Source organism: Camelina sativa, chromosome 19 (genome assembly GCF_000633955.1).
Source record: "Camelina sativa cultivar DH55 chromosome 19, Cs, whole genome shotgun sequence".
Taxonomy (NCBI): domain Eukaryota; kingdom Viridiplantae; phylum Streptophyta; class Magnoliopsida; order Brassicales; family Brassicaceae; genus Camelina; species Camelina sativa.
The window spans coordinates 16,277,193-16,298,364 of record NC_025703.1 but is presented as its reverse complement, the minus strand read 5'-3'; the positions used below and the strand labels follow the sequence as shown (position 1 = coordinate 16,298,364).

The 21,172-nt window shown below is 34.1% G+C and overlaps 2 protein-coding genes, 1 non-coding gene and 2 pseudogenes across 3 annotated transcripts; 2 read left to right on the top strand and 3 right to left on the bottom strand.

Annotated features, from left to right (window-relative positions):
- Positions 2,822 to 4,033, bottom strand: LOC104766502 (probable long-chain-alcohol O-fatty-acyltransferase 5). The gene has a single exon (XM_010490405.2). It carries the CDS (start codon positions 4,000 to 4,002, stop codon positions 2,968 to 2,970), a length of 1,035 nt encoding a protein of 344 aa, XP_010488707.1. The 5' UTR covers positions 4,003 to 4,033; the 3' UTR covers positions 2,822 to 2,967.
- On the top strand, positions 8,474 to 12,180 carry LOC104767881 (putative nucleobase-ascorbate transporter 10). Its single transcript, XM_010491848.1, has 14 exons — positions 8,474 to 8,618; positions 8,719 to 8,816; positions 9,584 to 9,760; positions 9,844 to 9,944; positions 10,030 to 10,105; positions 10,222 to 10,281; positions 10,441 to 10,646; positions 10,751 to 10,847; positions 10,955 to 11,041; positions 11,153 to 11,211; positions 11,323 to 11,414; positions 11,527 to 11,604; positions 11,718 to 11,872; positions 11,962 to 12,180. Exons 1-14 carry the CDS (start codon positions 8,474 to 8,476, stop codon positions 12,178 to 12,180), a joined length of 1,650 nt encoding a protein of 549 aa, XP_010490150.1.
- On the bottom strand, positions 13,005 to 15,197 carry LOC104766501 (annotated as a pseudogene).
- On the top strand, positions 16,178 to 16,251 carry TRNAV-AAC. The gene has a single exon. It is a non-coding gene; the product is annotated as a tRNA-Val (tRNA).
- On the bottom strand, positions 16,585 to 17,482 carry LOC104767880 (annotated as a pseudogene).

The window sequence follows — 21,172 nt, the reverse complement described above, 5'->3', positions numbered from 1 at the left end:
GTCTTTAAACATGTGTAGAATATAAACATATATTCTGATGACACAAATAAAAAGATGCAACATGTTTATTTCATTTGGATTATGGATCTTGACGTGGATTAGCGAACTTTGAACTTAAATTTAAAAGAGGCACACCCACTTTTCTACCCCCTATCAGTATGTTACCCGATGCAGTTTTGTGACCCATCCAAGGTAATCTCACAAGTTGCCCTCAGATAGTGCATCCCCCTGTCTGGACAGATAATAATGAAACAGAAAATAACAATGACACAGAAGTCAGACACTCAAGATTCCTAAGATTAATTGTAGTGATCTTTGGTAGAGTATTAGCTTGCTTTGCCCCATATCGTAGGACAAGCCTCTATTTGCAAAGACTGATAACTCTCCAATTTACATGTTTTAGACATCCTTTTTTGTCCATATTTTGCATTATATATACCCTAACTTTAACATTTTTAGGTCCTTAACCGTAGGAATTTGCATTTAGTTCATTTAGGGTGCTGCATTTGTTGCATTTGTGCATTTTGGATGAAAACAGGTGTTTTAGAGCCAAAATGGAGAAGAATGAGGTAAAACCCGAACATATACCCGAAGGAGTGATCGTGCGAGAAGAACAGTCCAAACCTCAACCCGATCAAAGAGGATCTGAGCGCAGGAAGAACAACCCGAACCCCTACCCGAGGAACTACCCGACTTAAACTTCGTGCACCGTCTCGAGCAGACCTTCGGGAAGAACTGAGCAGCTAGGTTAAAGGGGTTTCCATATATAATCCCCCTTTCTTCTTCTCACCCCTAAGGACGCCGCAGACACTCACGAACCAGAGAGCGAGAGCTTCTGAGCGAGAGAGAGAGCGATTACACATTTTCTTGCTTTGTTAGGATTCAATTTTTTTTTTTTTGCTATTCTTTTCAGTTTCTATTCTGTACTCTATTACTTTTATCTTATTTTCAATTCAATGCAACTTTCATTCATTTGTGTTTTTATGCTTTTCACCATGAGATATGAGTAGTGAATCAAGGTTTCTAAGGATGGGATAGACAAATATGTGTTCTTGATCGGTTAGGATGTCTTAGCTTGAATGTTTATTTTATAAAAAATCCTTTCTAGATTGGTGTTCTTAATGCTATTTTCAGACCGAGAGGTTGAGATTAGATCTAGGGTGTTTTGCCATCAAGAGATGTTGTTGAAATGCTTGAATCAACCAATGCTAGAGATTTACTCACTTAGCCAAAGAGATTAGATGTGTAAGGAGTTTATTGACAATAATGAATCGGATTTTAATGTCTGCTTAGTCATGTTTCTCTAACGAGAGTTGGGTAGGGGAGTGATTAAGGTTGATTGTTTCTATCACGAGAGTGTTTTAGCAAGGTTTAGAGATTCATTGTCTAGGGAATATTTGTTTGAGGCATGTAAGACATCCCAATTTGATCAGAAGCATTTATGAGTCGATTACCCCATCCTTAGGAGCTTTCGCATCTTGATTGTTTAGCTTTTTACCTATAATTTGACCCTTTACCCGAACTGGTACTCGATCACCAGCCTCGTGTATACCTTCGATTTGTTCATCCTTGTGTTCTTTATTTTTTCTGTCATCTGATTACCCACTCGATCATGTACCCGAATGCTTGCATCGAGTGCTTATGTCGTGTGGTTCTTGTTCTTTTATTTACTTTTGCTTACTTTAGGTTGTTAGAAAAATCCTTACTATTGCTTAGCTTGACTTGTATTGTTCTGATCATATCTTATCTGTTAGCATAACAACCAATTGATAATCTTTTGTACTACAACTGCATACGAAATTAAAACCCTGGATGAATTATCAAAGACATTAAGGACTGTCAAACCGTTTATGGTTTTCGAAATCCAGATCATTTTTTTGGTACTTCGCAACATCATCAGTTCCTGCGCAGTACATCGAAAATTGACCATGTACAACGTCCTCGTAAAAATTCCAAGTTAATGACCAAGTACGAACGTGCACGTATCCTCAGAATTCGCGCTTTCCAGATTAGGTCTGGCTCTATCTCCCTTTAAGTTTGTATCCTCATCTTAATATTCATTTGTTTACTCAATATCTATTATCTTGGTTGATATGCTTACCAAGATCATTATTTTGAAGAAATCAAATTTTAGTGGAATTTTTTATCAAGAGATTTGGAGAAAAAGGAGTCTTTTAAAAATTTGAGATAGTTTTGACCAAGATATTTTAATGTATCTTTGTGGTTTTTTTGTTTTTCTAGTATTTTTGAGGTTATGTTAGCAAATCTCTCTTACAAAATAAGATCATTTCTCCATTCTATAAAAAAGGTTTCACAATAGCTAAAACAACATCATACACTATGATACAAAATGGAGAAAAGATCAATGGAGTTTGCTTTCTTTGCTTTCTTAGCTATTACATTGGGTACGTTTTTTAATTTCATGTATGTGAATAAAACTAAAACTATCTACGTAACGTACGTGCAAATTTTATGTTAATAACAACAAGTTAGTTGGTTTCGTAGCATGATATGTGTATCGGAACTGTACAAAATGCTGAGGCAAAACTTGTATTCTCTGAAGAAACTCCTCAATTTGCATTACACCATGGTGAAGCTTTCCAGTAGGTTGAGAAACGACAAGGTTTGGGTGCAAGAAAGGATGTCATTTGTTATGTTATATATGGCGATCCACTTTTTCCTCTATGTCGTTGTATATGCTAATATTTTCTATATAATATTCTTTAATCGAATAAATAAGATATGCTTTCATTAGTCATAAAATTTATTTGAGAATTGATGCTTACATTACATAATAATAAAACATACCAACCCGATTTATAACAAAATTAGAATAGTTTTCTGTTCGTTTTTAAAATCAAATTAAAACAAATCAAAACGCTGATTGTAAACCCTCTCTTAAAAGACTAAAGCAACGATTAAATTGTGTTTTGTTTTTTTTAAAGATTAACTTGTGTTTAATTAACACTAGTTGTAAATATCCCCAACAAACCAACGTAACTTATGATTAAGGAAATCAGCATAATACAAAGCTTCATTGGTGTATTTCTCCATAACGCCACTTCTTACAAGCTGAGATGTCATCAACCAAGAACTAGTCACAAATACAAACCCTACCGTGAGTATCCGTGAAACCGTGGGACTCAATCTCCACCGCTGCATCACCGTCGTCTTCTTTTTCACCGCCAATTCCGCCGAAATGCAAACGCCTTGTAACAAGAAGAACAGCGTAACATCCCCTGTAGGCATCTCACGAGTTAAATAGAAGAAGAGCAAGTCGTGAACCAAACCGGAGACGATGAACGTTGCCAATATCCCCGGAAACAAAGCCCAACTAGAGCTCATCCGGCGTTCAGAAACTCGCCGCATTGGTGTGTAAACGGCTGGCCGGAGAATAGCCGGAACCATAATATTCCACCTACGACCCCAGAAGTCTTGTAAATATGTGGCTAAGTATGGTTTGTTTGACTGTGGCTCGAACTCACACCCAAGAGATATAGAGATCAAAACTTTGAGTAACGTAAAAATAATCTCAAGCTCTAGATATAGATGTACAAAATAGAGACCCATCAGAAGAATGGGAGGCATATTTTGTTTGTAACCATACAAATGTAGTAGCACACCAAATATAGCAACTTTAATGGCGAAAACTAATTTGGGCAAATGAATGTTAGGTTTAGGGTTTTGTTGGGCTTTGATTGGGAAGCAAGTAAAGAAGAGGAACCCTGAGAGATTTGTAGGAACTGGTATTAGAGGACCTTTATCAAAGGAGAAGAGAATGAGTTTGAAATTTGCGAGCCATGTGAGGAAAAATGCTGTGAAGAAAGATAAATGAACAGAGGAGAAAAACAGAGGAAGAACAAGAAACAAAGCAACGATGGGTAAAACAGAGAGGAATCGAGGAATACCAGATTTGATTTTGGGTGGTAAATAGTAACAATAAGATATGGAGATGATTGCAATAACCAATACCTTGATCAAGCTCTTAAGTTCTTCCTCCATTACTTAGATCTTTGTGTTTTGTTGTTGAGTGTTTCTGGCAATCACCAAAAGTTGTAACTTGACTGATCTTTTAATGGGAAATTTAAGTTAAATGTTTGCAGATACGGCATCGATTACATAGTGGGTGAGAATTAAATTGAATTAAGTAATTATAGTACGAAGAGCATTAAGTTCGACTACATTTGTTGTTAGTCTTGAGTTAACATGGTATAAAATCCTCAACCATACAAAAAAAAGTAATGAGAAATGTTTATAGGAAATGAGGATTAGAGAATGATTGGTAACTCTGGTTTAGTAAAGTTGGATTAAAGTTTGTGCAACTTCACTTTGTCAAAGTTTGTGGTAAGTATGATTTATTAGACTGTGGCATAGTTTAGTGAGAATAATACCAATACCAAATCTGGCAATCTTAGTGACAAAAGAAGATGTAAGACGCTTCTTAAGAATTCTCAAACAAGACGAGATGGCAATATGGCATAGTTTCTGTTTTCATTTGTTAATAACGAGATGTCATAGATAAAATAACAACACAGACACAATCTATTGTACAACAAAGACAGTTATATATGAAAAGAGACGTATCAGCCACTGAAATAACAAACCCCGCAGCAAGCAAATAAGTTTTTAACTCCATGTACCAAGCCCGCGGTGTTTGTTTGAGGCCGTAGATGGCTTTCTTCAGACAACACACATAGTCAGGATGATCGGCATCAACAAAACCAGGTGATTGAGACATGTAGACCTCATCAGTTAGAGTACCCTGGAGAAAAACATTATTGACATCTAACTGACGTATTGGCCAGAGTGCTCCAGATCTCGGAGGAGGTGGTCGTGCGGGAAAGAATTGGTTGGGCAGACGGAGAAATGGATCCAAGGAGAGCACTATATATCAACTTATCCTGGCGTTTCCATTTGATATAGGCTGGATTTTCAGAGACAATACCTTCGATGGTGATCGTGGCAGAAGGGATCTGGCTGGAGCCGTCAAGATGACCAGCGAAACCATAGCCATCAACCAAAGCATGAGACATAAGATAATTGAGTGGAAACAACTTGGTAACGCTGGTCATGTTTATGTGGAGCAGTGTTTGGTTGTTGATGTTTATGTGGAGCAGTGTTTGGTTGTTGTTGATGATGGTATCATGGGAGAAGAAGCGGAAGACATAAGGAAAACAAAGAAGATAATTTTTTTTTCTTTGGTTCTAAACCTGCTCTGAAATTATATGAATGTTGTATCGAAGGATGATTCTATTCATTCACAATGGAGAAATATATATACATATTATACAGAGAGACTAGGGTATTAGACCGTAGTTATTGAGAATATACAGTTACATAAGTGGAGATTCTAATAAAATCATATCCCACTGATTACTCCTTAATATTATATACTTTTATCACACAAGTTTGGCGGATTATTGTACATCATCATCTTATAAAAACACATTTATACTTATTCAATCAATTATAGATTTTAAAAAGTTTAATGACGCATGGCTTATAGATTAGACATCTATTTAAAGTGTTTCTTTCATTGGTGATTGATTCCCTTGTGTGTTTGTATGATTTTGTGGTTGTTTATGGCTTGGTTTGGCTAGTATGAGTGCCATGGACAAGTTTGTGGCTTGTGGAGACTATGACTGCCGACAGGAATTGATGCTTGGACACCAAGTCGTGTGATATGATTCTTCCAAGGAATCGGCACCTTTGAGTTGGTAGATAGAGACACCTTGATTATAAAAACAATGAAGCCTCAAGAATAAGGATGGTGGAACGAATGGTCGCACAAGAGTTGCGGAAAGACTCTTGATATACCAGTTTGATCTCTCAGCCTCGCACCAAGTAGATCGGATCTCTCAGCATCGCACCAAAAATATCGGTTTTGTTGATTGTTGGAATCACACTGAGCAGTCGGTTTTAATTGTTGGAATCACACCAAGCAATCGGTTTTGTTCACAAAGAACATAAGAGAATCACTCTCACAAAAGAAATTTTTTTGATAAAAAGTTGGTTGATTATTTCATTGCTCTAACATGATTTTATAAAGGAAAAGAAACTTGGTAACAAACCAAGTATTAACTATTCTTGAAACTAAAAAACAATAAAGATATATGGTTTAATGAAGACTCAATTCTTAGTGTTTCTCTTCCCAAGGTGAAGAGAATCACTCTATTTTCGTCACTCCTCTTTGATCACAAAATAAAGTGATTATTTTGGGTTTTATTGGACTTGAATTAGGCTCAAAGTTGCATGGACTTGATAGACATAAACTCCAATACACTTTCATATGCTCTCCTTGCCCATAATCTCTTGAATTAGCCAATTTAAGTGCCTCCTTGATATTTTATCTCTTTGACTCCTTGATCCAATTTGATGATGAGAAATAACATGAGCTGTATCATTTCTTCATCTTGAGCTTAGTAGAAACAACTCATGGTTGCCATACATAGTTCTGAAAGCTCCTAAACCAATTAGAGCTAAAACTCTTCAAGTGAAGAACTAGATTGACCTTCTTTGGAAAATGAAGAATATGCTTGTATTTCGTTGGCCAAATCTTCTGTTTTTGAGCTTTTTGGAAACATAAGAGATCCATTAACATCCTTCAAGTGGTTTCGTGTCGAAATTGTCTCTGAGTTGGTTTGTGAAACACAATCTTTGGCTGATATGCGAAATTGGAACTATGACAGATCCATTGACTTGAAATATCCATATCTTTCAAGTATGAACTAATTTGAATGAGATTCCAATTCTCAATGGTTCTAGGATGGATCAAGATTTCAGAACAGTTTGGTTCATAGTTTGAATCCTTTTGTCTTGGTCGGAATCCTCCGTTGAATGCTCGTAGGTATAAATCGCGTAGCCATGAGTTTACCTGATTTGTAAAATGAATAACTCCTTCATCCGAACTATGATTAGACTGATTCCACTTCGGGATATGCTTTAGATGTGGTAACAATGTATTCCAAATGGTTGTTTGGCTGGAAAAATTGATCTTCAACTTCGTTCGTGTTGAAAAAGACTTAAGCATGTTATTGGATGGTATCATGATCATATCATCGTGTGGTTTCGTGATGGACTGATGAGGATGTCGGTCGACTCTAGTGTTCAGCTGACTGCAGATGTGTCTTTTTTGCTTGCCTGTTTTGGTTGTTCTTTTTGAATTGCTTATGCTTGTCTTTTCGCTTATGTATAGCTTAGTGGATGAGAGGATTACCTCACTAAATATTTGTGATAATATTTACGCATCTCAGTTGTTGTTTATGGTACTCGTATGTGTGACGTCGAATTATGGCGATAAGGAAGAGGATGATCTACAATTTTAATTATGTGTTGTTGGTCTTGGTTATATTATTAATGTTAGAACCCTTTATAGAAGTATAATAGGTTGTTAGATTGAATGTTAGCTTTGAATTTCATTTTCATAAATTGTATAGCTTTAAAAAACTGAAAACCCGTATAAAGTTTTTGATTTGTAATTCTAAAGATTTCTTATTTCCAATTAAAAATCCAGTGTTGGGGTGCATGTTAATTGAAGTTTTATATTAGAAAGAAAATTTTGTTTTTTTTTTCTCAAATTCATATCTAATTCAAATAAAAATAAGCTGTCTAAAGATTTTTAGTAACTTTATTTATTATACGATAATCTATATCAATAAAAAAAAATCAAACAAAAATGATAGAAGTATCACTATTTTAAATTTTACTCATAAATTTAATTGATCAATGGGCACGTGGGATAATTTCACATGAATATATAATTATTTCTCAATTAATATAAATCAAGCATGATACCAATCACACGTTTTTATTTTGTGAGCTGTGTCGCAATATTTTGGTCTTACTCCTAGATGAGCTTCAAACGTAAAAAAGATCAGTCCATTGAAACAGGCTTAATTTTTTCTGCTTCTTTCCTGAACTCTTCACACGCCCTTATTTACGACAACGCTGAAAATCAGAAGATTTTTTTTTTTTTTTTCAAATTTCCCCACGTTCATTTTGATGTTCAAAGCTTATAATTGCATTTATATAACAACATTACGTTTTAACTTTTAATCTCAGAATACAGAATCTCTTGATATATGGTCAATTTAATCTCAAAAGATTTTTCTTTCAAATTTCATATATCAAAAACTGACGTTATTTACGAGTTTATGACTACATTGATTATACAAAATATCATTATCACTCAAAGTGTAGCTATTTGACTTTCTTGTTCTTCTTCACTCTCCAATTATTCCTTTTTTCGAAAGTCTCTCACAACCTCTCACTTGACTCGTGTCTAACGAAGCTTCTTTGATATTGTTTTAAACGTAAGTTTTCTCCACCGTCTCTATCTCCTCTTAGGAGAATGCAATGGAAAGATTGATAAAGATGGTATATTTGTATATACAATATTTTCACTAAATGTTAACCGAACCGTTTATTGATTGAGTTGTTCACTTTGAATAAAGGAAAATAAAAAGAAACGTCCATGGCAAATGGTGGTGGTGGCAGTGGCGACAACGGTAGTGGTGGAAATAAGGGAGCAGGAAATCGGACCGAGGAGTTGCAACCCCATCCGGTAAAAGAACAACTCCCAGAAATTCAATACTGCGTCAACAGTCCTCCTCCTTGGTGTATGTTTTGTTTTATTTGAATTTTGGTTATTATTTTACTTTTTATTTCTATTTTATATCTAATTTGGGTGTGTAAATGTTATACATTTGGTGTTTCCAGTTGAAGCGGTAGTGTTGGGTTTCCAGCATTATATGTTGAGTCTTGGCATCACAGTTCTCATTCCAAGTCTATTAGTTACACTCATGGGAGCTGGTGATGTAAGTACATGATTTTCAGATAATTTTTTGAGATTGGATTTTTTTTTAGCAAATTTAAAAATTATAACACATCTTTTCAACAATTATTAACAAAATTACTAAATCTTTGTTATGTCAGTTCCTCTTGCCTTCCGACAAACCATGTTGTTAGGACTAGTGTTTTGTCCAATAGGTCGATTAATCTCTAGTTTTTATTTTCCTGGTTAGATTTAGACGTCAATGAATTCCCAAATTCCAATGCCTTAGTGAGTTTTCAAATAATTTTGTAGATTTGATTTGGAAAAATTTGGAAATTTAAACACACTATACAAAATTAATTAAAAAATTCACAACACACAAATGAAATTACATGTTTTTCTAGATTTTAATTTTATCATAATAATTCTAAAAAAGGTATTTTAATATTTCGCTCTCTTTTTTTTAGTGTTGATAGTTAATTACCAAAATTTTGATTTTTTTTTGTTATACTCTTTCGGCAAGACAAACATAATCACGAGTTAAAATCATGTGAAAGTTTATTGTTTTATTAACTTATCATAAATATGATTTTTTAATAATTCTATTGAATATTTAATAAATATCGATGTAAATTTTGAGATTATAGTTATTAAAAACACAAGCAATATAAATTTGAAAATCTAGAAATTTTAATAAGGGAGACGAGTGATTTTAAAATCATTAAAAAAATTTCTGTGTACATTTTGAATTTTCTATATATAGATATTTTGGACAAACAAATTTTCTATATATATTTTGACATTTTTCAGGCAGAAAAGGCTAAAGTAATCCAAACATTACTTTTTGTCTCTGGACTAACAACATTGTTCCAGACGTTTTTTGGAAGTCGATTGCCTGTGATAGCTGCAACTTCTTATGCATATATCATACCAATTACTTCCATCATTTCTTCCACTCGGTTCACTTACTACACTGATCCTTTTGAAGTAAGTCTTAACACTAATATTATCATTAATTTTACAATGTATGTTGTACTAATAAAAATTTGTTTGATAATAAAATAAATCAGAGATTTGTTAGAACAATGAGAAGCATACAAGGGGCCCTGATTATCACTGGATGTTTCCAAGTAGTTGTTTGTTTTCTAGGCATATGGAGAAATATTGTCAGGTAAATTACATAATATTATTTTGCGTTACCTACATTATGACTTTACCATTAAACTCGAATGTATTTTTTGGTTTGTGTTCATTAGATTTCTAAGCCCACTCTCCATTGCTCCTTTGGCAACATTTACCGGACTGGGACTCTACCATATTGGCTTTCCATTGGTACGTATATATATATTAATTTTAGCCATATAAAATGGCAATATTTATGTTACTGAATACTTATACATTATAATATATATATAAATTTTATGATGTAAAATTCTTTCGTTTTACAGTTAGCTAAATGTGTTGAAGTAGGACTTCCTGGGTTGATCCTATTTGTTTTTATCACTCAGGTAATGTCTAAGCCGTTTTCTTGTTATAAATCCGAGTGAATTTTCCTAAAACAATTAACTCTTTTTAGTGTTACAAAATTTATCGTTGCTAAAAAATTAGTTTTCGGCTTTGGCATTTACAATTAATAGATACTGTGTTCTATTTTTTTTTGGGTGCAGTACTTACAGCGTTGTATGAAGATGAAGAAAGGGGTGATGCTTTGGGATGGAAACAGATGTGACCGTTATGGGATGGTGTTATGTATTCCTGTGGTATGGTTGTTTGCTCAACTACTTACATCGAGTGGTGTCTATGACCACAAACCTCAGACTACTCAAACCAGTTGTCGTACAGATCGTACTGGTCTCATAACCAACACTCCTTGGTCAGTTCATCTCTTTAAATTGTAGTTTTTGGTGACTTCCTTATTTTGTTATTCAAATTTTTTTTTATGTTTTTTATTTTTATTTTTCTTTATGTTAATAATAGGATATACATACCATATCCGTTTCAATGGGGAAGCCCAACTTTCAACCTAACTGATTCGTTTGCGATGATGGCTGCGTCTTTGGTCACTCTATTTGAGGTCAAACTTTCTTCTTATATATGAAATTGATATTAAATACCAAGAAAAATAATATATAATCATCTTATATGTTTTATGGAGTGATAAGTTTTATACTAGTATTGTAGTCGACTGGTTTGTTCTACGCATCCGCAAGATATGGAAGTGCGACACCGATCCCACCATCAGTTGTTAGCCGTGGTACTGGCTGGCTGGTAAGTCTAGCATCAATTTAATCAAGTCACTTTTTAGTAAACATATTATTTTTACCCTTTATTAACTATATATTTAATCATCTCCTGAATATTTGAATAAATATTTTGTAGGGAGTTGGAGTATTACTCAATGGCATGCTTGGAGGCATCACAGGGATCACAACATCATCGTAACAAAATTCATCCCTAACTTACATTTGTTCTTATTATCATCATTATTTTTTTTTTCATTTTTTTTAGTTCTAGTAATTATGGGTTATTGAGTGTAACTTCATGTCCAGAGAAAATGTTGGACTTTTGGCGATGACTAAGATTGGGAGTCGGAGAGTGATACAAATATCAGCTAGCTTCATGCTTTTTTTCTCCATCTTTGGTAATTTTTGCTATAACCTAAATTTTCATATTATAATTTATAATAAACTAATATGACCTTTTTGCATATTTTTTACTGGTTTGGTAACTTATTTATTTTGATCAAAATGCAGGAAAGTTTGGAGCTTTTTTCGCGTCCATACCATTACCAATCATGGCATCTCTTTACTGCATCGTCTTGTGTTTTGTGTGTAAGATTACTTTTTGATCGTCTTGTGTCATGTTTAAGATTACTTTTTTTTTTAAATTAATAGTATGTTGTTATTTATTACTAAAAAATAAAATAAAATGCAATTGATTGCAGGTTCTGCAGGACTTAGCTTTCTACAATTCTGCAACCTCAATAGCTTCAACACCAAATTCATTTTGGGATTCTCCTTTTTTATGGCTATTTCAGTCCCTCAATATTTCAGAGAATATTACAATGGAGGTTGGCGGTCTGACCATCGCTCGAATTGGGTAAGCACATCTTCTTATAAACTTTAGGACACATTTTTAAACTTTGTAACTTATCACAATGGGAAATTTTTTATGTGAATACAAAACAGTTGGAAGATGTGATAAGAGTGATATTCATGTCGCACACAACAGTTGCAGCAATTATAGCGATAGTACTTGACTGCACATTGTCTCGTGAGACTGATGAAGCCAAGAAAGATTGCGGGTTGAAGTGGTGGGAAAAGTTCCGACTATACAATCTCGATGTGCGAAACGATGAGTTTTATGGTCTGCCTTGCAGCCTCAACAAATTCTTCCCATCTCATTAAAACTTTCACAAAATATTTTCTTCTATGCTTTTTGCCTTTTTGAATGTTGTCTTTCTTCTTTCTTTATTACTTTTAGAGTGTTATATTCAATTTGTTTTCTGAGCTTTACTAGTTTGTTCGATTATTACTAAACAATGTTCCAAAAGTTGTTTAACGCTAATCAGAAGTTAGTGTATTGAATAGAGCTTAATTTTTTTTTTTTATCTAAACAATGTTCTAAGAGACTGATATCTTAACCTCCAACATTTTTACATTTTCTTGCAGCTGTTTGAAGATTTTTGATACTATAATTACTGAAAAATAAACACAAATATACTATATCAAATAAGACCGGTCGTAGGAAACAAAATCAAGGTACACATATTTAGGGTTGCGTTTAATAAAATAGCTTTAGCACTACTAGATAGAAAAGCCAGAGATCCCCACAAAATTAACACATTTTTCTGTCAATATTATCTACATAAAAAAAACAAGATGATTAAACACTTATGTCAAGACTCAGGATTAGAACCATCACCGTCACCTCCTCTCTTATTAGCCGCTGTGTTATTAAAAATCTGCTGAAACAAAAAAAAAAAAACTTCAACAGTCAACACATTCGTAATCATAATAACCATTAAAACTGCATTGTGACAGTCACTTAACTTACAACACAAGCTAAGTAATGATCATCTAAAACTGAAGCAACCATTGATGAGTTTTTCTATAATGAGAGAATGGGAGCTACAAGAAGATGCGATGGATGTTTGAGAGAAAGTAAACAATAGGCTTTACTAAGTCTATGGTATTCGTCTTAGAAGGATAGTTCATGCCATAGGCTTTATTATTTAAAAAAACAATCAAGACTAAAAGTACTTTAAAACAAAGTTCACTATCTCGAAAACAAGCATAATACAATCACTCGTTCTTTATTTTGTGAGCTGTGTTGCAATTTTTTGGTCTTTACTCCACAATTATCTTCATCAAACTAAACCAAATCAGTCCACTGAAACTGGCTTCATTTCTTCTGCTTCTTTCCTCAACTCGTCAAACAGAACAGACGACAAATATCTCTCTACAAAGCTTGGATGAATCGTCTGTCCAAAAACAAAAGCAAATTCCAATGCACCGTCCGATCAGTTCGTGTCACAAATCAAAACAAAACCACAGAAAAGAAATGAAAAACATTTTTTTTCTCTCTCTTACAACAATGAGTTTTCCTTTATTCTCTGGCATTTTTGCTAGTCTTATTGCTGCCACGGTGTTAGCCCCCCCATGATATCCCAACCTACAAGTTAGGTTTCCACTGTTAAAGTCAGAAGAAAAATCTAACTAATTATCTCATTAAACAAGAAAAATAAAAACACTCACCATGAGACCTTCTTTCAGGCCCAATTCGCTAGCCATGTTTACAGCATCCTCACTACTAACCTGTTCCTCTCGTGCAAATAGAATATAAAAAGATGGTAGGTTTAAAATATAAAAAGATAACATTCATAAGCGTTTAGAATATAAAAAGTTAATAGAATATAAAAAGATGGAAGGTTTTGCTTAGACATCAGTCATCACCTCAAGTACTTTGTCCATAACATTCATATCCAAGATATCCGGTTTAAATCCAACCCCATTGCCGGTGATCTCATGTGGACCTAACTCAAAGTTCAAACTCTAGCATTAGCAACCGCAAAAACTTGATAAAAACAAATAAAGTTTTAAACATTTCAAAATGTTCACATGGTTTGCCACCGTTGAGTATGTTGCTTTCAGTAGGCTCCACTCCATATATCTACCATTTGCAACACATTAGTGATTTAAAAGCAATCTCTTTTTCGATATTCCCGAGATATATTCAGAAATTAATCAATCACCTTGACATTGGGGTTTCTAGATTTTAGGAATTTCCCAACACCAGTGACTGTACCTCCAGTGCCAATTCCCATCACAAATATATCGACATTCCCATGTGTATCTTCCCAAATCTCAGGACCAGTTGTATCATAGTGAGCCTACACCAATATTCCAACCATCATATATTCATGTGATATGCAATTTATATATATATATATATATATATATATATCAGGGCCGGCTCAACTTTTCCTTAGACCTTGTGTAAATTTTTTTTTCTTTTCAATTTGGAGGTTTTATTTGTAGTTTTCAGAAATTGGGGGTGTTTTTTTGTCAAAATATCAAATGTTGAGGGCCTAAAATCTTGTAATTTTTTTTCAAAATAATTTGACATGGTGCAAAAGCACCTCTTGCACCACCCCATCACCGGGCATGATATATATAATTATTATACTTCTAATTTTCTGTAACTCTAAAGAACCTGAGTGTTTGCTGGATTGTTAAACTGTTGCAGCATAAAAGCATTGGGAGTGGTCTCAAGGAGTTGCTTAGATTTCTTAACGGCTCCACCCATTCCTTTGGTTGGATCAGTAAGGACAAGCTCTGCACCAAAGGATCTCATCGTCACTCTCCTCTCCAAGCTTGTGTAAGAAGGCATTGTTATTATAATCTTGTATCCTTTCATTGCAGCCATGAAAGCCAAACTGTTATGAGCCACTTTATTGCTTGAGAATTAAGAAAGATATGAATGCTTAGCTCCCTCTTAACCCTAATTATCTCTTAGAGATCAAGGTTAATTCTTGGGGCTTGGTTTCTCATTTATCATTAAAGACCATTATATAGGCCTTGATACAACTTAATTAAAACCCTAGTAAAATATAGTACATACTTTAACGCAGAATGGAAATTATGAAAACCAAATTCATAAACTAAAGCACCAAAACTATTTAATAAAATGTCCTAACCGGTGGACTAATCAACCTAACCATAGTCTTGTATCACAAACTTATTCCCATGTTTCCTGAAGTTGGCTCTACCAATATTGTCTGAGAATCAAGCATCAGTTAAGTGGGTAAGAAACTATTATCCTTTAAATTTAAAACATGCATGAAAAAACAAAAATGCTGATTACTTTTCCAGGGGTGATTAAGTTTTTCTTCTCTGCATCCTCAATCATGGCTAAAGCTGGTCTGATGACAACAAAATAAAACATTTTAAGATAAGTATTAACTTACTCAAACATGTGTTCTTTGATATGAAGATTAACGGTTTTACAATCACCTGTCTTTGATGCTACAAGTAGGTTGGAAATGTTCTTGTTTGGCTGCAATATAAGCTCCACATCCTTCAGTCACTTTGTTGAGAAATACAAGTGGATTTCTTCCAATGAGCTAAAATGCAGATAAAATTTCAATAGAAGATGAAGAAAGTAAAAAAAATTGAAAACCATGATCGAGTTTTGAGACTTATATACTTTATGTTTTGCTTATCATTGAGGCATCGCCTTTGACGTTAGTGGATGCGAAAGCTTTGGGGTGATCTTTGAATCGTTGAGCTGATGAAGGAGGTGATTCAACGGGCCAACGGCTGACACGACCTTACTCATGATGTTGCTGATGCAAGTGAGTAGACTAGTGCAATTGAAGTTGGAAGACAATGAATGCAAAAAAAAAAAACGCTTTGTAATATATATAGGATCCTAGATGGCTCATCATTTATTTGTGATAAATATATTTATTTTAATAGAATTTGAATTTATCTTATTTAGTATAAAATATCAAATTTTTATTTTTTCTTTATATGAAAAGAATAAATGCGTTGAATCAGATTCTCTTCTATATTTGTTGAGTTCTTGAAGTGCACTCCAAGTTTTATAATTGTAATAACTTTGAATTTGTAAAATTTGTATTTTGTTTGTTTTGTCTATGTATGAAAATAATAGATAATTGATTCTATTTTGTTCATATCTTTAAGTACAAGAAATAAAGAAGACATGGGATGGAGAAGCTGAGGGTTCTACTTGAGTGTAAACACACTTTGTAAACTCAGATTGAAGCTGAGGGTTCTGGTTAAGTGTAAACAAACTTTTTGAAAAATTATGATAAAATATTTGATGCACAGCTCGGATAAACAAATAAAACTTTATCTTTATTATTACTTATGGCAAAATGGTTTTGTGGTGTAGTTGGTTATCACGTCAGTCTAACACACTGAAGGTCTCCGGTTCGAGCCCGGGCGAAGCCACTTGTGCAGATTATTTTGTTTTTAAACATCATAATGAAAGACATACATTAGGCACTGTAATAAATTCAGTCTTAATCATCTCATTTTCTCGTTTTGCATCTTTCCTCGAGCATATTGCTTATTGATTCGCTTCAAGTGAGACAAGTCGTCTCGACATGTTTCATCATATCGAAGCTTTTCCAAATCACTTTGTTGTTTACCTTCCCCTCTTTCAAGTTGCTCAATTTGCACTAAACTTGTAACAAGAGAGGACAAATCTGACCGACATCTTGTCTCTAAAATCTCCAACGAGATCTAATCTCCTAAAGTATCCGGCCTCACCATAGACGATAACTCTGTGGCGATACCTACCCTCAAAACCAATTGAGACTTTCTTCTACTCGTCAATGAAGAAACTTTCATTTATATGTGGAACAGGAATGTCAAATTCAGTCTCCAATCTCAAGAAATTGCTCCACACGACCACAACACCTCTTCGGTTTCAATCTTAGTGGTTACCCATAAGTCAAGCTCGTACGGAATTGTTTCGTTGTGCTCAAGTAAAACAACAAGCTTCTCTTCTTTAACACAAGATAAAATCACATAGTCGTCATAACCAGCACTAAATGGCAGAGGCAGAAGCGTGTCAAATCTCTCACTTGTAAAATCAAAACAGATTATGTAATCGTTGATTCTGTGGTTTCCATCCAATACTAAGTTCCTTTCTGTAGCACACCTGTAAGTGTTTCCCTTGAGAGAAACGCCACCATTAATAAAGTTTATACGCCAATGTGGTGTGACATCAAGAGTTGTCCATAAACCAGATTGAAAATCATAAATCTCATACCAAAAATACTGATGCTCCGGTACACGACTGTAGTAACAATCTACAAACCTCAAGAACTTATGGCTACGACAAGATTTTTTCTTCTTATCCTCGTATCCAAGCGCATAACTAGAAAAGTCGATACCATGAGGACTATGACAAATTCTAGATTCTATCCACCTCGGTTGCCCCAAATAAGGATTCCAAACCACAAACTTAGAATCATCTTTTAAGATGCATATCAGTAAACCCTCGCAGTGAAAGAACTTAGATATCTTGACTTGTTCGTTAAGGCAAGTAAGTTTTCCTTTATGCTTTATAGATGGATCTCCATTGATGACGATGATCGCAAAGACTATAACCCATCTTCACGATCATCTGAGACTCACCTTCCTTTCTTGCGGCTAAGGCTTTACTGATGTGCATCTTCTTAAAGTTCTGACATTTGGATAAATCGTTCCACTTTTTGCAGGTTAATCAACGGCTCTCATGGATGTTAAAGGAACCATTTGACGTTAAAACACAACAAAACATAAATTATTAAGATATACTATGCTAACATTATTATTATTAAGATATATTACTATACTTTTCTCATCATATGAAGTCAAAAATAACAAAACATAAAGTTTATGATAAATTAATTTAATAGTATAAAAGATGTTTCTATTTTTTTTCAATTTACAGTTATAATATTTACACCATGCTTCTGTTAAGTTATCTATAGTAAATTATTTTAATCACTATCTTGCCTTAAGATTGTCTTCTAATTATGTTCAATTTTTAAATCTCCTATATATTAATAGAGAAACACTCTTGAAAAAATGTTGATGTGTCGTTGCAAGAGAGCTCGAAGCACATTTAGCAAATAAACCCTATTAATTAATCCTGATTATATCTATGCTATTACAGACTTAAATACAAATTCATTAAATACATTAAATAATTTGTAATCATTTAATTTGAAACTATATTATACTTCTTTAAAAAACAACAAATTAATTTCTTTTAAAAATTTAATAATTATTCATGTTTTATTGAAAGAAATGTTATACAAATCTTTCACCGTGGTAAAATTATTATTTACTTTCAAATATTTTACGGGTGAAATATATCTTTATATAAAATAAACTTAAATTTAAATAAAACAAAAAAAAAATTATTTACATATTTTATTTTACACAAGTATCAAATCCCAAATAATAATTTTATTTGAATTGATTTATCTGCACACTATGTGCAGGTTGTTACCTAGTATTTATTAAATAGCATAACCTCTTTATAAATTTTATTAGTTTATAATAAAAATATTTTCACATATTAACTGTTTGGAAGCACAAGAACAAAAAACGAGACAATCGTTTCAAGAAAACTTCTCTTTTTTCTCTCCTAATTGTTTCAAGATTAGATCATGATCTGCTCTAGTGGCCTCTGCTCTTCACACCCTCAGGTTTCTATGAGAATTCAAAGGTGAATTAGATCCCTTCTTCGTCCACAGATGTGTGGTTCTCTCCTCCTTCTATGTGGATGCGGCTCTGGTGTGACGGTAGGAGAGCTTCGCTGTAGTTTCCTTTGGTTTGAAGAAGACGTTAGGGAATAAAGGTTTGTCTCTCGTTGCTCACCCATCGTGGTTGTGTCGACTATGCATCCACGATAAAAGTAGTTGGAGGAGAAGTGAACAAATCAAGAGAGAAGAAGAAGTTTCTTATGTTTATTCACAATGACCATTACAAGGATATATAGCTAGAAACGTATATGATATATCTAGTTTCCTAAAGAATTACAAAGAGAATCAATTACATTTAATTTACACTGCGATGATTTATATGAGATTAATATTCCATTACCCCCTCTCAAGCTGGTGCATGTAAGTCAAGAATGCCCAGTTTATTTTGGAATTTCTCATAAGCATATCGACCCAACAGTTTTGTGAAAATATCTACGAGTTGCTCGGACGATGAGACATGATGAGGAGACAGTACATTTTTGTATCTCATCACAAATGGCATGACAATATGGTGTTGGATCAAATAAATATGGTCTAGACGTGGCCAAATAAATGATGCGACCAATCAAACGACGATATGGTGCTTGATCAGGTAGTATAGTAGAGGTATAGAGATTCAGCTGGTGATCTTGCTCCAATGAAAATGAAGCCAATTTCGTAGCCAATAGCCCAGTTTCCGTGAGAATATCACGCATATATTGCGTTGATTGAGGTATAACCCGATTCTGTTTTGAGAGACTTCAATGCCGAGATCTTTCATCTTAAAGCATGAAGATAGGTAAGACTTGAATAGCTCCAAGGCTCTGTCGTTGTTGCTAGTAAGAATCATGTCATCAACATAGATGAGCCATCTCATTTAAATTCCATTGCTATCAAACGTGAATAAGGAATAACCACCATGAGTTTGCTGAAACCCATAGTCATGAAGAGCCAGTGAGAGCTTTGAAAACCAACATCTTGGTGCCTGCCTACGTTACACGGAATCGTCGGTGAAGATGCATTTCTGAAAACGGAAGCGGAATCACATGGAATAGCTCGGAATCTTTCTAAAGTGAAGCATTTAGAAGCATGGTGGAATTGTACGACTCAGATTTAGAAGCGTAGGTGTTGGATTGGAAGCGTCGATGATGGCTATGTCGTTAAAAAAGATGAAAAATTCAATAACCATTGACATGCTTACAATTTTGGTTTGGGCTTATTATTTATTGTGTGGTCAAACTAACCCACTCAAGTCCTTTGTGACCTACCATAAAAATTTTATGTTTGATGATTTATGCACTTTGTAAGTTAATATGAGAAATTGTTGTTTACAACATTATTGTTTGGAGAAAAAAAAAAAAACATTGTTTTAAGATGATTTTCTTTTTCAGATATGTAAATATAATTTTATGTTTGATACTTTATGTTATATATATAATATATAAATAAAATGTTCAATATATATATATATATATATATATATATATAATACACGTTTCCTACACTTATCCGCTTCCTAATTTTAAAGAAAAACTCGCTTCGGCACTTCTAAATGCTTCCAATTCCGCGTACATGCTTCCGATTCCTTGTAGCTTAAATGTCTGCTTTATACTTTCTTAACCGACATAATTTCTTCTCATCTTTCAGATAAAAACCAGGAGGAGGTTTTATATACACTTTTTCAGTGAGAACATTGTGAATAAAGGTGTTATGTGCATCCATCTGGTAAACAAACCAAGCATTCCCAGCAGCAACTTTAAGAAATAGGCTTACAATGCCAATTTTTGCAAAGCGAAAGTATCACCATAGTCTTCACCTTCAATCTTTTTATTCCCAAGATCCACCAACCGGGCTTTGTAACGTTCAATTGTGCCATCAGAATTGTACTTGATTTTGTAGATCCACTTGCTACCAATAGTCCGTTTTCCAAGTCATAAATCCTCGAGCATCCAAGTGGCATTTTCTTCAAGAGCACTAACTTCATAACCCATAGCAGTCCTCTAACATCTATTTGCAAACGCTGTTTTAAAAGACTATGGTTCGAAATTGGTGATGACTGCTGCAAGATACACTCGATGTGTCTCTGAAAAACGAGTACAAAAGACATACAATGCGATTGTGTACATGATTTCGTTAACAACTTGTTTTTTACCATGTTAAGAACGTAATCTTTAAGCTTAATAGAAGGTTGCTTCGCTCTCTGTCCTCGACCAAGCTCCTTTGGTGATGGTGAAACAACATAAGGTAAAGAATGAGCCGAGAATGATGGAGACAGAATTGGAGATGACTACGAAAGGGATGACGAGGACGAATCAGAGTTGTAATAGTGAGATTCATATGAGATAGCCGGTGAAAGGGAGGGCACAGTGGGTTTTGACGGAGACAAGTCAGAATAGGTTGACTGTGAGGACAATAAAGGCTTGTGGTCAAGTAGTGGTCTTAATGGAAGTGATGGATCCAGTGGGCTTGGAGATGGTATATTGTCGTTAGTATGTCTGTCCTCAATATATGTTATTGGACTCAAACCAAATGAAGCCTATAAAACTTCTTATTCTTCGTGAGTAAAGAGAAAAATGTGAATGATAATTGTGCAAAAGGAAACTGATCTTCATAGAAAATTACATCACGAG

Bases quoted from the DNA above. Each gene is read 5' to 3' on its own strand.
- LOC104766502 (XM_010490405.2), bottom strand. From the start codon at position 4,002: ATGGAGGAAGAACTTAAGAGCTTGATCAAGGTATTGGTTATTGCAATC.
- LOC104767881 (XM_010491848.1), top strand. From the start codon at position 8,474: ATGGCAAATGGTGGTGGTGGCAGTGGCGACAACGGTAGTGGTGGAAAT. The intron at 11,415-11,526 runs GTAATTTTTGCT...ATCAAAATGCAG, and splicing joins GCTTTTTTTCTCCATCTTTG to GAAAGTTTGGAGCTTTTTTC. The intron at 11,605-11,717 runs GTAAGATTACTT...AATTGATTGCAG, and splicing joins CATCGTCTTGTGTTTTGTGT to GTTCTGCAGGACTTAGCTTT.